The sequence below is a fragment of the Actinia tenebrosa genome, unplaced genomic scaffold (genome assembly GCF_029948245.1).
Source record: "Actinia tenebrosa isolate PJP-AT-01 unplaced genomic scaffold, QUT_ActTen_1.0 PGA_scaffold5__44_contigs__length_20552954, whole genome shotgun sequence".
Lineage (NCBI taxonomy): Eukaryota > Metazoa > Cnidaria > Anthozoa > Actiniaria > Actiniidae > Actinia > Actinia tenebrosa.
In genome coordinates, this window is record NW_028292582.1 from 16,255,485 (window position 1) to 16,272,511 (window position 17,027).

At 35.8% G+C, this 17,027-nt stretch overlaps 3 protein-coding genes across 3 annotated transcripts; 2 read left to right on the plus strand and 1 right to left on the minus strand.

Annotated features, from left to right (window-relative positions):
* The first annotated feature begins 176 nt into the window (after positions 1-176).
* Positions 177-15,550, plus strand: LOC148906714 (NADH dehydrogenase [ubiquinone] 1 alpha subcomplex subunit 13-like). The gene is made up of 3 exons (XM_031709445.1): positions 177-350; positions 10,699-10,770; positions 13,675-15,550. The coding sequence occupies exons 1-3, from the start codon at positions 184-186 to the stop codon at positions 13,811-13,813; spliced, it is 378 nt and encodes a 125-aa protein (XP_031565305.1). The 5' UTR covers positions 177-183; the 3' UTR covers positions 13,814-15,550.
* Positions 612-3,156, plus strand: LOC148906715 (uncharacterized). The gene is made up of 3 exons (XM_089037825.1): positions 612-1,067; positions 1,328-1,542; positions 1,833-3,156. The coding sequence occupies exons 1-3, from the start codon at positions 779-781 to the stop codon at positions 3,000-3,002; spliced, it is 1,674 nt and encodes a 557-aa protein (XP_088893951.1). The 5' UTR covers positions 612-778; the 3' UTR covers positions 3,003-3,156.
* LOC148906716 (uncharacterized) lies at positions 2,571-5,383 on the minus strand. Its single transcript, XM_089037824.1, has one exon. It carries the CDS (start codon positions 5,180-5,182, stop codon positions 3,299-3,301), a length of 1,884 nt encoding a protein of 627 aa, XP_088893950.1. The 5' UTR covers positions 5,183-5,383; the 3' UTR covers positions 2,571-3,298.
* Positions 15,551-17,027: the final 1,477 nt, after the last annotated feature.

Below are 17,027 nucleotides of genomic sequence, written 5' to 3' on the forward strand. Positions count from 1 at the left end.
GTACAATTTGGGATTTGATTGTACTCCTCTTGTCCAAGCAGTTATTTTGTCGAGTGTATTTTAACGAGTATAATCAATCTCTTGTATCTGAACCAAGTGAACCAAGAATAAGTGGGCTACTTGCACGGGTTACCTGTGGTTAAATTACCAGGCTTCGCTCAACTTATGATACAGTAGTTCAAAATGGCGGAGCTGAAACAGGAGTTACCTCGAAAAGGCGGTTATGCTCCGGTAGAATTTTCCAGAGGAGTACCGAAAAGGGGCCCCCCAGGATGGTTAATGATATTAGGAGGAGGTTTCATAATGTCAGTGGGATTTGCTATGGTTGTTCGGGGAAACAGGCGAAGATGGTGAGTAAATTTGTACAGTACTGGAGTTGATCAGTTCACAGGCCTGACTAAACCATTAAATCATCGGAATCGACGGAATAATAAATGGAATCCCATATAAAACATTACAAATTTATATTGTTTTCTCCCTGAAGTGTGTTAAGATAACTGATAAAGAAGAAAAGAAAGAGATCTGAGCTAGCTTTGACTGAAATTTCGTGTGATCACAGGCAGCCCAAACAAGGTTTACTATGTATGGTTTATCTATGCACTAGTCAATACTCCCTTTGCTAGATCGCGTAAGACCGCTGGAAAAAGATATTGGGGCGCGCTTCGATAACTTGGAATCGAGGCTATCCCTGTATACGAACTCATCTCTCTGTGACAGATATAAGAGGTTTTTAGTATTAGTTGCTGTTAAGAAAGCTTTTTGATCGTTTCAACGACTTATGGAGGTAAATAATACTAACAAGAAAAGGCAAAGAAGCCGAGGAAAGCAATGTGCAGCAGCAGCTTGCAATAGCTTTGAATACTTGAACGATGGAAGCCGTTCAAACATTCGGTTTTTCCAGTTCCCAGCGAAGGTATCTTTGCGAACTCGCTGGTGCAACTTGATCAAGAGGCAGCATGGGAGAGATGGATTTTATGTTAAGCCATCTACAGTGGTCTGCGATAAACATTTTCAGCAAGAAGACATTTACAAACCTCCAGGAGGAACGCGACATAGGTTACGGCCAGGTACGTGAGCTAAGTGATTATCGATCAAGCTGGATTTACTTTGTTTGATTGTTTCATTCAAAATGCTTACTGCATGCATGGAGCCTATGTAATGGCTTATAACATGTTCTTTCAGTCAAATGATAAGTAAAAAGTCAGATACATTAAATTCTACTTTCCTTGTGCCCATTATAGACTAGCTCGAACCTAGTAGCTTACTCAAAACTCGTTTCACTGTTTAAAATTACCTATTTATCACTATCGTTTCACTGTTGTTGCAGGTGCAGAGCCATCGATTTTCGAGTGGTCACCTCAACCCAAGAAAAAGACAAGAAGAGTTTTGACAAGAAGAGTGTTAAAAAGTAAAGAAAATGTGTCACCAAAGCCTCAAGAACAAAGCGTTTACATTGACATTGAAGAGAAAAAGGACCTTGAAGAGAGCCCCAGTGAACCTGCAGTAAATGTATGCGAGACTGACGAAACTGATATGCCTCAGGTAGTTACATACAAACTATTATGAATGTTTTTTTTCTTTTGCCCAAAAAATATACCCTTGGTATTATGGGTTTACCTTGCGAGTATAAAACTAATAAGTCTCATTTTATGTTGCACTGATAGCAGCACAGAATGCCATCCAAGTGCTCAAATATAAATGTTTGTAAAACTTATAAATGTGTTGTGCTGTTTTAAATAACTACCCATAATGTTATTGTTGTTCATTGCTATATTTATTATTATATATTTATGAGAGTAAACTTGACAAAAAACTTTCTTGTTGTATTGCAGGTACAAGAAAAATCCACACAGACTGACTGGTCATTTGATTTTCCATCATCTTCAAAGAATAATGACCATGATTATGCCTTCACCTTTACTCAAACACCTAAGTACCCTTGCGAATACCAACAGACTATGCAGGAAAGGCTAGAAGTCAAGTCAGAGATGTTGAACAGTCTTAGGGTTAAAGTGGGAAATTTACAGAAAGAACTTGATGACTACAAAGAAAGGGAATTCAGCCTTCAGAAATTTAAAGATGATGACTCTGCCATTCAGTTTTACACTGGATTCCCCAACTATGATACACTTGTGCACTTTTTTAATTACATTGAACCAAAACTTGAAAAAATGCAGTATTGGGGCAGTGGTGATGTAAAAGATTCCCAGACATATCAAGAACAAGGCAAAAAGAAACCAGGTCCCAAAAGGAACATAACATTTATAAATGAGTTTTTTATGGTATTAGTTAGACTTAAAGTTGGTCTTTTTGTCAGGGATTTAGCTGATAGGTTTAACATCTCTATGGGTCATTTTTCCAAGATTTTTTGTACCTGGATAAATTTTTTATATTTTGAATTAGACCAGTTATTTCCATTTCCTTCTCAAAGTGCAGTGAGAAGAAATATGCCAGAGCAGTTTGCTCTGTATCCAACAACAAGGGTAATAATTGATTGTACAGAGATATTTGTGGAGGTTCCCTCTTCTATGACAGCGCAATCATTAACATGGTCGAATTACAAACACCACAACACTTTTAAAGCTTTAATTGGTATTTCTCCAAATGGTCAAGTAACCTTTGTTTCTAAACTGTGGGGTGGAAGGGTTTCAGATAAGTTTATAACTCAGCAATCAGGCTTAATCCAATTTCTTAATACTGGGGATAATGTCATGGCTGACAGGGGGTTTGATATTGGAGACATCTTACCTCAGGGAGTACATTTAAACATTCCTCCTTACAAAGGTAGTAGAAATCAGCTTACTGCTGAAGAAGTTCAAGAGACAGTGCATATTGCATCTGTACGCATTCATGTGGAGCGAGCAATAGGGAGAATAAAGGGATATCATATTCTTGATGGGACCCTGCCTTTAAGTCTATCTCATGTAGCTAATCAGATATTTACTGTTTGCTCCTATCTAACTAATTTTTTGCCACCTTTACTCCCACCAAAATGTATCTGATTAATAATGAGATTATTATTAAGATAATTACAAAAGTATTTTTCTACTATAAAAGTCTTCGAATGACTATTTAGCTATCAAGTAACCAAGAACTTTTTGTACATTTCATACAAATCATGTATGTAAGATTTAGTAATAAAAATACAGTGACTTGTTTTGTCCAAAAACGTTTTTCTTAAAAACAAACCATATGTTGATAAAAATTTGTGCAAAATTGTTAATAGCCTGCAGTCAGTATACCCACAAAATACATGTACATGTAACTACTGACTGCACTTTAACTATATTTTACAAGGCTAAACACTTCTTTTGGCCTTTTGTGTCTTCTTGAAACTTTTCCAACCACCATGCTTATAAAGTGGGATGCCATGCTGAACTCTTCTTGTAAACACTTCGGGGAGAAATGCCCTTCGATAGAAGTATTCGATCCTTGGTAGAACAAAACTAAACCACCACTGTCTATCAAAGTATACTCTTTCAATGTTCAAGTTTGCTGGACCAAACCAAACTACAAAATCAATCCATTGTAGCTCACAGACAAACATTTGTCCCTGGACTTGATAGTAGTATTGATGACCATGTTTTAGTTTAGGAACTTGACCGTCTCGTATTGATAAACAGAAGTTTTTGTCCTGGCATGCTTCTTCAACAGACATTCCTTTCTTCGAAAAAGGACATTTCACTTCTAATCCACCCTGCTTCTGCCCATTAGCATTCTGGTCGAAAACCATTCTGTCAAGGCTTGCCCCATATCCTGGCCTGACTTTTGAAATAATTGTTCCTACTTCCCAGACTTTCAAATTTGCATTCCCCTCTCTAGCTTTCACTGCAATGTAGTCTTCAACTGCAACAGATTCATGCAACTGTCCATATTCAAGTGCTGGAACAGGCTTTCTGACATCAGGGATATACATCATCCTCTTTAGCAGCTTATCAGGTTCTGACGTCCTGACTGCTGCAGATTTGAAATTTGAAGCAGTCAGTTTAATCCTCTTTAATTCCCGCCAAGATGCATTTGCACTCTGTCCTCTTGTCATCCTCTCAATTGTTTCTATTTCATTGTCATCAGCTTTCTCAGTATAAATGTCAATCATTGACTTAAAATTCATAGTTGAAATGTCATAAAAATCATTGAATGGCAACTCAATATCTTGTTCTATTTCAATATCTGGTGCACTTTCAGGAACTGACTCACAAACATTGTCAATAATCAAATTCTCATCATCAACTTGCAGAGGCTTGATATCATGAAACAAGAAAAATGAAGAGCTTTGCATAGATTGAGCAAGATTGGAACACAGTGTTTCAAGTCTTCCTGTGTTTATTTGTCTGTCATCTGGAGCCCTTGGATCATACAGGCTGTTTTTTGCTTTTTTTCTTGCTTCTTTTCCAAAGCTATACTTTGTAATTACGATGTCATCCACTGGCTTAGGCTGTATCCGAACATTTCGAGGTACATTCCAACTACATAGCCTTGATGTGCATGACACTGGCTCACAGCTTTCCTTCAAACCTCTATGGGAGAAGTCTTCCATGGCAAATAAGACCCCACCAACATGATTACAATGGCCACGACCATGTACACCCCTCCCTGCTGGGCACATACAAGCAGCTTTTAAAACATCTCCAAGATGAGTGAAAGAGATAATGGCCTTGTATTTCTCTTGCTTCATGGAAGCCAACACTTCTGCTTCGACATACGTAACTCTCGTAGAACAACCGACTCGAATGTCTTTGATATGTCCCTCTTTAAAAAACTGATACGCTTTGAGTTTTTTGTAAGCTGATGTCTGAATAGATGTGTGGTTATACTTGGATGTCTTGGTTACAAGGTAATCGTAAAGCTGCACAAGGTTAAACGTGGGTAGGTTTCGTAAGTCCTTGCTCCACTGGCAGTGTGAACATTCACGCGATAGCTTTTCGTAGGTTGTTTCTTCGTTGCTTTTAGTGTTTGATACGATATTTACTAATGCTTGCTCTCTGGCTTGCGGTTTTACATAATGATCCTTGGTCTCAGCATCTCCTTGTAATCTTAAATCTTTCCTTTGGAAAGTTGTGTGACATCGAATCACAAGGTCAGACTTGTTTCCACTCGACGTCTGATTTTCACGACGTAAAATCTCGCGTAATTCCTTGACAGTAAACTTTTTTAGCTCATCAAGCGATGGAATGGTTTCCATTGAATTAGTTCACTTAAAAATTTCAAATAAAATCACCGTATTACTGACTTTTGCTACTACTTGGAATAAAAAACACACTCGTTGATAAGGGATTGTTGTTGTTGTCACGCCAGCAATACAGGGATAGCCTCGTTTTCGCGTTAGAAGCGAACACGCGGCTTAGAGTCCAGCGGTCGCTAACCGAGAACTCGAAACTGGAGTATTCTTACCCCCCCCCCCCCCTCCCCTCCGAGACATGGTGGGGAATTCACAAATCCAACGAAACATGGTAATTTGAAAGAAATTCCCCAAGACTCTGGAGCAAAATCCATAAAGGTCATTAGATAATTTAGTGAAAAGCATAAATAAAAGATATCCAATCGAAAACGACAGGATGATCACATTTAAAATAACAAAAACCATGCAAAATTTTAATACAATACTTTGTGGTCTTCATGGTGTCCGACATCTTTGAAATCAACACTAGGTCAGTGGCCACAGAGCATATTTCGTATTGGGGGCCAATCAACAGCTGAAGGCAGAAGCAACTGTGGGAGGCCAGGGGCAAAAATCATATTCCAAACAAATACCTGAATCTTTCTTAGAATAATCAGCCTGTTGTGCTCTATGTATCTCATTAAAAAATATCTTTCTTACTAAATTTTTGCTTCAAAAGTGTAATAACTTGTCCTGAAGAGATGCTGAATTTTTGCTTGAATAAGTATTCACTACCAATTTTAATTTCAAGGGGGTATCCATGTGATTTAAAAAGTTATGATTTTTTAAATGATTTTTTTAGAATAAATCTTGTGTTAAAAGCGTGACAATCATGATGCTGCAATACAAAACAGCGTGACCAACTCCATTATTGGCATTTTTTCACTCATCCCTATAGCTATTGTACAGGCAAGGAAATACTGAAAGAAAAATGGACATTTTAAGCCCTCAAAGCATAAGAAAACTTATCTAATCCAAAGAACAAGTTTTCTTTTTTTTTGGGGGGGGGGGGGGAGGGATAGTGGTGCATAAAATATTCATGTATTATTATAGAATGATTGACTAGCCGTCATTCGTGCAATGATATAGTCTGCAAATAACTGTTATCTTATAAATTTTAATTTTTTTCTGATTAATTTTCAGTTTAATTAGTATTAATAATTTAGATAACGTAGTTGAATTTTCTAGTGGGTGATCCCAACATGGTTCATCTGGCCTGTTTCTTATAATTAAGTCTGCTAGAACCTCTCTTTTTCATGACTCCTTTTTAATAGGTATCCCCAACTTGTGGAACGCTTTACCTATTAATATAAGACCTGAAGTAAACCTGGAATCCTTTAAGAAGAAACTGAAATCTTTTTTCTACGATAGGTATCCGATATTTTCAACTAAGATGACCTTTGTTTCAAGTTAATTTGTCCAAAGTGCTGCCGTCCCAATGCCTATTTAATTTGCTCATGTTAACTATAACTTACTTAATTTGTTTTTCATTTTTCTATCACTACGAGTGATGAATGTATGTATGAGTACTGTAAGTTTATGATATAACTCTTTTTGATTTGTAATAAGATAATTATTATTTGTGTGGTGGAGGGGTAAGATATTATTTGTGTGGTGGAGGGGTAAGATATCATTTGTGTGGTGGAGGGGGAAGATATTATTTGTGTGGTGGAGGGGTAGGATATTATTTGTGTGGTGGAGGGGTAAGATATTATTTGTGTGGTGGAGGGGTTCTGCTAATTATGATTAATCTGGCAGCTGCACTGAAACAGCTGTTCAGTCGCAGCTTGCAGAATTACTTTGCCGTGTAAATATAAGTATTTAATAATAGATAGGCTGTATATAAGTTGCTTCTCTATATATCTCAAATTCTACTTAGCTTATCAATTTAACTTAATTTACATTAATTTCTTGTAGGCAAAAATCTACATTTCTGTTTGATAGGTAATGAGCCTTTTTTCTAGCATGGGGTGTATCTGTGGGATGGGTTACTTATGTTATACGGGGCTGGGATGGGTGATTTACCACATAGAGGACTTAGTGTTCTTTTGTAAATTACCTCCCTCTGGCAAATCTTCAAATTAATTAATTAAATAAATAAATAAATATAGCAAATCTGATTCACTGAAAGACTAAAATCACAATAGTCCCCTTTACAGTTCCCAGCACCATCTTGAAAGGTAGCCGTGCCTTTTAATCGAAGTGAGAAGAACGGTTAACTTGCAATGATAGCTACATGTGATTAACTGACAAAGTGTTAAAAAGGTCTCTATCATTGAAAGCTCACTGTTTGTCTCACTTAGATGCAAAGGCACTGATACCTTTCAACATGGCATGGGGAACTGTGAAGGGGACTATTGGCAGCCTTTACACCAATAAGTTGCCATAGCAACCACAGTTTGAATATTGTCATGCTACATGTTTGGAATGCAAGTGCTGTAAAGTTTGAATAACATTCATCAAATATTCTGGAATCTATGTAGAAGGAAACTGTAAGTCATTAACCTCCTTATAGTACACTCAACAAAATTACTCAACTTTGATTGGTCGAGAGGAGTACAATTATAGCGTTAATTGTACTCTGTAGGAGTACCGAATTAAGTCGCTATGGCAACACGGCCAAAACAATGTCAAAACAATTATTTTCTATCATTTTGTACTTAAAAAACATATAAACAAAATTTTAAAGCCGTAAGAACTAATCTTTTTTATGCATTTCAGTTGCGCGATGGACTGAAAATCGGCCGCCAAATAGACAAAGATGAATGACGTTGCTTCGCATTTTTTACTGAAATTTTGTTGAGTGAACTATAAACAAAAAATCACACGATCTTCTCGTACAATTTGGAATTAATAGACACTCGTAATGTTTTGAAAGTTCTTTAATTGTACTTGCCTAAAGGCTCGTGCAATTACAAGAACTTTCAAAACATTACTCGTGTCTATTAATTTCCAAATTGTACTCGAGATCGTGCGATTTCCTATACTAATTAGCATAATATATATCTTGAACCAAAAATGGAAACAGAAAACAGCAGTTTTCTTCTTTTGCAAAGTACTTTGAGTAAATTTTGAATAATAAACCCTCATAAGACATTATTGCAATTTGACGAGAGAGATTTGACGCTTTGACGTCTCACTGGACGTCATTTTCAAGATGAATTTATTAGATGGTTTTGAATTTTAAGTACAAATAGTGCCATTAGGGAATTCATGCTTGAATACGTACAATAATAGTAATAACAGTCTAATAGTACATATGTTGTTAAGTATGTACAATAATAGTAATAACAGTCTAATAGTACATATGTTGTTAAGTCTGTACAATAATAGTAATAACAGTCTAATAGTACATATGTTGTTAAGTCTGTACAATAATAGTAATAACAGTCTAATAGTACATATGTTGTTAAGTCTGTACAATAATAGTAATAACAGTCTAATAGTACATATGTTGTTAAGTCTGTACAATAATAGTAATAACAGTCTAATAGTACATATGTTGTTAAGTCTGTACAATAATAGTAATAACAGTCTAATAGTACATATGTTGTTAAGTATGTACAATAATAGTAATAACAGTCTAATATAGTACATATGTTGTTAAGTCTGTAGTTAATTATTACACAAAGACCTTAGCACGTACAGAGTGTAATAGTACATATGTTGTTAGGTATGTTTATTAATTATTACACAAAGACCTTAGACAGAGTCTGATTGCTTGTTAAGCGATGGCTTGATTTTATGTATAAGCGTTTAATGCCATCAGACTATTGGTTTATTATGTTATGGAGAAAGTAATATGAATGTTTCTCCGCTACTAAACTTGTGGATTTACAAAGTGTAGCAATGAGTTAGTGTATTATGAGATGGGCCTGAATATGCAAATGTATCACTCACTCACTCACTAACATGTTAGCAGATTTTAGATTTTTTCTTTGTTATTTTGTTGAGTTTTGATGCAATTCCCCGTTATAAAATAATTGATTGTTTGAACAAGAGTCAGTTCAAGGGAGTCAGGCTTTAATTGTGCTCCTGAAGAGTACTTTTTGCAATGAATCTTTCAAACTATGAGTCTTCAAAAGTGAATATCTGGTAAAAAGTATTCAATCGAGTAAACTAATCAGTAAAACTTGGCAGACAAATGATCTAAAATCTTGATTATTTGATACGATTGTATGAACTTGATTTACTTCAAATAAACATCTCACTTATGGAATGTCTAGTTTAGACCTTTCTTTTTTTAAATTTTACTTAAGCCTACAAGTAAAATTTAAAAAAAGAAAGGTCTAAACTAGACATTCCATAAGTGAGATGTTTATTTGAAGTAAATCAAGTTCATACAATCGTATCAAATAATCAAGATTTTAGATCATTTGTCTGCCAAGTTTTACTGATTAGTTTACTCGATTGAATACTTTTTACCAGATATTCACTTTTGAAGACTCATAGTTTGAAAGATTCATTGCAAAAAGTACTCTTCAGGAGCACAATTAAAGCCTGACTCCCTTGAACTGACTCTTGTTCAAACAATCAATTATTTTATAACGGGGAATTGCATCAAAACTCAACAAAATAACAAAGAACTACAACAAAGTAGAAATTTAAAGGAAAATATAAGGATGAGAAAACCAATCTCTGAACAGCGTATTAACTAGTATTCATGATTTCGCCATTATTTTATTTCTGAAATAGCCATGACATTAAATAGTTCGCAAAGTTTTATAAAAATTCTATGTTGGGTTTTATTTTTATGGAATTACCGTAAATCCTCTATTTAGCCCCCCCCTCTCAAATAAGCCCCCCCTCTCCAATAAGCCCCCCCTCTCCAATAAGCCCCCCCTCTCCAATAAGCCCCCCTCTCCAATAAGCCCCCCTCTCCAATAAGCCCCCCTTTTAAAAGGAAAAAACTTCTTAAGCCCCCCCTCTCTTTTTAGCCCCCCTTTTAGCCCCCCCTCCCCTCCCCCTCCGCCTTTCACAACTAAAGAATCATGTGTACTGATTAAAGGTGATTTATTAAAGTCTTGGTTGTTCAGAACATTTCTTTTTAGCTTGCTTGGTTAATGTCACCGTGTTTTAGTTTTGCTATTCACAATAATCGTAAATTATACTTGAGAGACTAACACAGGTGAATCAAATAATAAAAATACCATGTACATCACTACAGATTATGCAAGACAGTCAATAGTAATGCTTCCGTTTAATCCTGAGTTACCATCATATTACATACTGCGTTTCGACTAAATCAATAAGCCCCCCCTCTAAATTAAATCCCTTCTCTCCAATAAGCCCTCCCTCAAACGTGCCTGAAATAAATAAGCCCCCTGGGGGGCTAAATAGAGGATTTACGGTACCATAAGTTCTTGTGACACTGTTCATAGACTGTTGTCATGACAAATTATTTGAATGTCTCGTATGCCATAAATATATCATCTAGAAAACTTTCAATACAAATATGCATTTAAAAGTTATTTCAAAATGACCATGAAATTTTGTAAATTGGCCAAGTCACTTGTTTAATATGTTTTTTGTCCTTTTAGTGAGCTGAGAAAGGAACAGCTGCAAGCCAGGATTTCATTACTACCTGTACTACAGGCAGAAAGTGATAGAAGGTTTGTTACCATTTCTCACATTTTAAAGATATACATGCTGGGCACAAAAGCAACTGAAACCATCACTTTGGTAAAAAAAAATCCATTTCAATTCCAAAGTTTTTAAAACTTGACTATGAAACAGAGGTCATTGATCTTCACAATCATTGTTTTACCTTTTGCAATTATTTTAAGATTTTTGGTGGGAAAATGATGTCACAAAGTTGATGCCAAACTTTCAAGTTTTCTCTATGACCAAAATGAACAAATTTTTTAAGAGACATTGATAATGGTTGATAATTATATGGTTGTTTCAATCGCACACTCTTAATTCTACCCTAGAGGTGTTGTTCTCTGTGATTGCTTTCATTTCGTCTGGCACTCATTCGGCTCTCTCACTCAGTCAAGGTGCTCATTTGAATTTTAGAAGCTATGAATGTAATGGTCTTTTTAAATGTTAAATGGAATATCAGCTAAAAAAGAGAGTTCCCTCAGAAAATTTACTTCCAAAAAGATGTAATTTTCAATTTTGAAATTGTACATTTATTTGACTGAGTATAAATGACTTCAATTTCTGTCGTGCCATGACCTTCCTCATGCAGCTAACTGAGGGACAGTTTTAAAATAAATAAAATAAATAAAAACTAAAAGCCTAATGAGCAGCTGTAAAAAGACTTGAGTGGCAAACTTTTTAATATGCTGTGGTTGGCATCCGTTTTAGCTTACATTATATTATGGGTCTGAGTTTTTGAGATCTCAAAAACACAGACAGACCTTGAAAACATAGACCTCGAAACAGTCATAGGGACATAGGACCATAAACAATAGACCTTGAAACAGTCATAGGGACATAGGATTATAAACAATAGACCTCAAAACAGTCATAGGGACATAGGACCATAAACAATAGACCTTGAAACAGTCATAGGGACATAGGACCATAAACAATACACCTTGAAACAGTCATAGGGACATAGGACCATAAACAATAGACCTTGAAACAGTCATAGGGACATAGGACCATAAACAATAGACCTCAAAACAGTCATAGGGACATAGGACCATAAACAATAGACCTTGAAACAGTCATAGGGACATAGGACCATAAACAATAGACCTTGAAACATAGGGACATAGGACCATAAACAATAGACCTTGAAACAGTCATAGGGACATAGGACCATAAACAATAGACCTTAAAACATAGGGACATAGTACCATAAACAATAGACCTCGAAACAGTCATAGGGACATAGGACCATAACAATAGACCTTGAAACAGTCATAGGGACATAGGACCATAAACAATACACCTCGAAACAGTCATAGAGACATAGGACCATAAACAATAGACCTTGAAACAGTCATAGGGACATAGGACCATAAACAATAGACCTTGAAACATAGGGACATAGGACCATAAACAATAGACCTTGAAACAGTCATAGGGACATAGGACCATAAACAATACACCTTGAAACAGTCATAGGGACATAGGACCATAACCAATAGACCTTGAAAACATAGGGACATAGGACCATAAACAATAGACCTTAAAACATAGGGGCATAGTACCATAAACAATAGACCTCGAAACAGTCATAGGGACATAGGACCATAAACAATAGACCTTAAAACATAGGGGCATAGTACCATAAACAATACACCTCGAAACAGTCATAGGGACATAGGACCATAAACAATAGACCTTAAAACAGTCATAGGGACATAGGACCATAAACAATACACCTTGAAACAGTCATAGGGACATAGGACCATAAACAATAGACCTCGAAACAGTCATAGGGACATAGGACCATAAACAATACACCTCGAAACAGTCATAGGGACATAGGACCATAAACAATAGACCTCGAAACAGTCATAGGGACATAGGACCATAAACAATAGACCTTAAAACATAGGGACATAGTACCATAAACAATAGACCTCGAAACAGTCATAGGGACATAGGACCATAAACAATAGACCTTGAAACAGTCATAGGGACATAGGACCATAAACAATACACCTCGAAACAGTCATAGAGACATAGGACCATAAACAATAGACCTTGAAACAGTCATAGGGACATAGGACCATAAACAATAGACCTTGAAACATAGGGACATAGGACCATAAACAATAGACCTTGAAAACACAGACCATTAAAACACAGACCTTATAATGGATGCATGCCAGAGATATATTCAAAAGTTTATAATTCAAGGCTTTTTTGCTACTCACTAGGCATTTTTTTTATTATTTTTTATTTTATTTTAAAACTAACTTTCCATTATTGTTGCATAACATAGTATTACATGTATGAAGCTCACAGGAAAACGAAGTGACTGGATTTTTAAAAGATATTCATTTAACAAACTAACACATTCTTGGTAGTTTGTCTGACTTCCAGAGGTGGAAAGTGGCAAATACATTGTAGGTTTCATGAATTTACATAATGATGGTGATCATAAGATCTTTAAAAAAATAGCAAATTAATAAGAGTCTCCACTTTTGGAGTTACAACTTTTCATTTTTTAAAGAGTTTGTGCTCAAAGGACAGTTTTAATGCCTTGTAGAAAAACCTAGGTATACCCAATACAACACCACCTCTCATTTAATAAATTACTTCTAAAACTCATTGTTACTTGAAATATCAGAGCCAAAGTTTTAGATGATTAGTTTTTTGGAAAAAAAATCATGACAACTGACATTAATTTTGTTTAAGGAGCATGCATACACATTTGCCATTCCTGTTACATAGTAAAAACCCAGACTTCTTTAGTCATCTGGGTCTCATAATCTCAAATATAATTGTTGCTTTCCAAACAAATTTATTTATGTAAAAGAATAAACTTATTGGTCTTTAATAGGCTAATGTATTTATGCATGATCATAATGTTGTTTGTGTATTATTTTCAGAGTTCTTCAAGCACTGAAAGAGAATGAAGAGGAAGAAGCACAAATAATGAAAGATGTCAAAGATTGGAGTGTTGGTGAGAGTGTATATAACACTAATAAGTGGGTCACGCCAATGCCAGAACAGATTATGAAAATGTAGGAATTCCTTGTTTTACCTTTCCAAGAACATACATTTTGTTAAGAACTAATGCCTTATTTAGATCTCTTGTTGATGATTTTTTGATAATCAAATTTTTGTTGTTGGTTAAGTCCTCAGACTAGAGTGATTTTACTTGGTTCATAAAACGATGGTGTAAAATTAGCTCTTGACTAACTGTCAAAGTAAAATATTGGTATAAGTATCTACTATTACATGTATGTATAGCATATATGGTTACCTTGGGGATATCTTGGAAGTAATTTTTGATTTAGTTTTGACGTTCAGACAACCTTTGGTCATCTTCTTCAGGTCGTTTTTCACTGGTTGTGAAGAAACATGAACAACCAGCGGAAACAAAGCTTCAGAACCATGATTATTACATGTATGTCTTATGCTTAATATTTTATCACAGGCCAAGTAAAATTACTCTTATCATTAATATTATAACATCATAATCATTATTAACTCACTGCTACTACAGGTGTAAACTTTTGAATTTTATATTAATTCTTATTAATTAAGCAGATTTACCTTTTAGTGTTGTCGCACAGCGCAGTCCCTCCCCACTAGTAGGGAGGGATCATGCAGCATGAACAAAAACTGGATGCGAAGGAAACTAGTTTAGCTGTGGGTTCAAGCTTTTGTAACTTGATTTCATAGTAAAGGTTGTTCTAAAACTTGTTGTTCAAACTTTGAGAGATGAGGCAGTAAGCTGTGACGTTGGATTGGCTCGCAGATCATATACAATAAGAACATGTGAAATAGGTTACTTATTATGCATGTTCTTGTTCAACACTTGTTTAGCAACAATTTTGTCTTCTCCACATAATTGCAAGAAGGTTGTCATAAAAAAAATTAAATAACAAAATAGGAATTAATTATTTTTAAAGCAAAACAGGAGTAATCATTTTACTGTTTTGAAAGTATATACTGACATTTTTGATATCACCGTGTTGTTATGTACTAAAATATTTAATTTCATTGATCTAGGAGGCTTCAGAATCAAAATAAAAATAAATTAATTCCTCTCTTTTGTTATTTTTGCCGGCACAGCAGTCGAGCCTGAAGTGAGCGAGCAAGAAAGCAATTCTAATTTGCATCTAGGAGGCTTATTAACTTTGTCTTTGATATTAACCACAATGCATTCAATATCAACCATATTGCATCATGCACTTGACCTTGACCTTAAATAGCAGATACACAGGAATGCAATATCAAAACAATACTTGTAGGTAAGCTTCGTTTTTATTCCAACTGATCACTTTTCCCAAAGATTCAAACAATGCTTGGTTTTTAATCGGCTGATTCATTTATCTTTCTGTTGTAATTTCTACAATTGTATCCTTGGCTTGGTTCACTACAGAATTATCATCTTTAATCATTGGCTTAATCCTGCGGAGTTGTCCCCTTTGAATTTCAAACTATAATCCTTTTTTTATTTGTGTTTAAATTTTTCTTTCTCAATATAGTTTTGTATTGAAACTACGGAGGAATCACGTTTTTTTGCACTTAAACCTGAAATCTTGCCATTTCTAAATTCTCACAGGTGTTGACTGTGCTCGTAGTATTCCAAGCCAATTTCATGTTAAACCCTATTGAAATGCCATTGATAGATTCTTGCTATATTCTATGTAATTCATTCTTTATATTATATCTAAACCTGTAACTTTTACCATTTGGTATAGTTTTATAGTGTTATATTTCAAAAATGTTAATAAACTTGCTATTTATGTTTCATGCTTTTAGTGTTTACACTCATTCTCTTTACAGACCAAATCTAAAAAGTCGGCAACTCTTACCAATAGAGTAGCCTAGTTTATTTATATATGATAACATTATTGCAACTAGATGTATATAAAACAATCCCAGATTATATTTGCACTGCAAAAGAAATGCTGCATTTTCTATTTTTCTGTATTTGTAGTATGCCCCTGAGAGTGGACTCCTTTGATGTAGACAGTTTAAACCTCCAGTGATAGTGTATAGATCAGACCTGTTCATATTTAAAAGGTCTACTCCCACCTGAGATAGGCCGTATATCTTAGTCCTGTGTAGAAGACCCACAGTGATAGGAAGTATAGCCCAGTCCTGTGTAGGAGAACCCCCTGTGATAAACACAGGGTCGGATCCAGGAATTTTAGGAGGGGGTGACTATTACAAAGGTTTTACCAGGAATTCGAGAAAAAGGGGGTAACTGTTACTAACCATATAATGAGAAACTTGAGCTTTAGCCGGGTGACTAGTTACCCCTTTTACCACCCTTGGTTCCGCCCCTGAGTATAGCCCATTACTGTGTAGGAGATTCCTGTGATAGACAGTATAGCTAAGCCTTGTGTAGGAGACCCCTGTGATAGACAGTATAGCTCAGTCTTGTGTAGGAGACCCCTGTGATAGACAGTATAGCCCAGTCTTGTGTAGGAGATCCCTGTTATAGACAGTATAGCTAAGCCTTGTGTAGCAGACCCCTATGATAGACAGTATAGCCCAGTCTTGTGTAGGAGACCCCTGTGATAGACAGTATAGCTCAGTCTTGTGTAGGAGATCCCTGTTATAGACAGTATAGCTCAGTCTTGTGTAGGAGATCCCTGTTATAGACAGTATAGCTCAGTCTTGTGTAGGAGATCCCTGTTATAGACAGTATAGCTCAGTCTTGTGTAGGAGATCCCTGTTATAGACAGTATAGCTCAGTCTTGTGTAGGAGATCCCTGTTATAGACAGTATAGCTCAGTCTTGTGTAGGAGACCCCTGTGATAGACAGTATAGCCCAGTCCTGTATAGATGACCCCTGTGACAGACAGTATAGCCCAGTCCTGTATAGATGACCCCTGTGACAGACATTATAGCCCAGTCCTGTTTAGAAGACCCCTGTGATAGACAGTATAGCCCAGTCCTGTATAGGAGACCCCTGTGACAGACATTATAGCCCAGTCCTGTTTGGTAAAATCCCCCAGGAGGGTAGTGCTAGCTGACATCACAGACACATTTTGTAAATCAAGGGTGGCGTAGCAGTAGTACACTTGTTACCTCTAGAGTCTCGTGTTAGATTCACAGGTCTCCTTTGTTTCAATGGGTTTTCTCTGGTTACTTTGTTTTTCCTACTTTCTCATAAACCTAACCAGCTAAATTCCAATTCGTTCTGTGAATTAGATTAGCTCAGTGGCTTGTCTTGGGGTATCAATAACATTTCGAGAAATAAAAATTGACATTTGTGAAT

Bases quoted from the DNA above. Each gene is read 5' to 3' on its own strand.
- LOC148906716 (XM_089037824.1), bottom strand. From the start codon at position 5,182: ATGGAAACCATTCCATCGCTTGATGAGCTAAAAAAGTTTACTGTCAAG.
- LOC148906715 (XM_089037825.1), top strand. From the start codon at position 779: ATGGAGGTAAATAATACTAACAAGAAAAGGCAAAGAAGCCGAGGAAAG. The intron at 1,068-1,327 runs GTACGTGAGCTA...CTGTTGTTGCAG, and splicing joins GCGACATAGGTTACGGCCAG to GTGCAGAGCCATCGATTTTC. The intron at 1,543-1,832 runs GTAGTTACATAC...GTTGTATTGCAG, and splicing joins ACGAAACTGATATGCCTCAG to GTACAAGAAAAATCCACACA.
- LOC148906714 (XM_031709445.1), top strand. From the start codon at position 184: ATGGCGGAGCTGAAACAGGAGTTACCTCGAAAAGGCGGTTATGCTCCG. The intron at 351-10,698 runs GTGAGTAAATTT...TTGTCCTTTTAG, and splicing joins CGGGGAAACAGGCGAAGATG to TGAGCTGAGAAAGGAACAGC. The intron at 10,771-13,674 runs GTTTGTTACCAT...TATTATTTTCAG, and splicing joins CAGGCAGAAAGTGATAGAAG to AGTTCTTCAAGCACTGAAAG.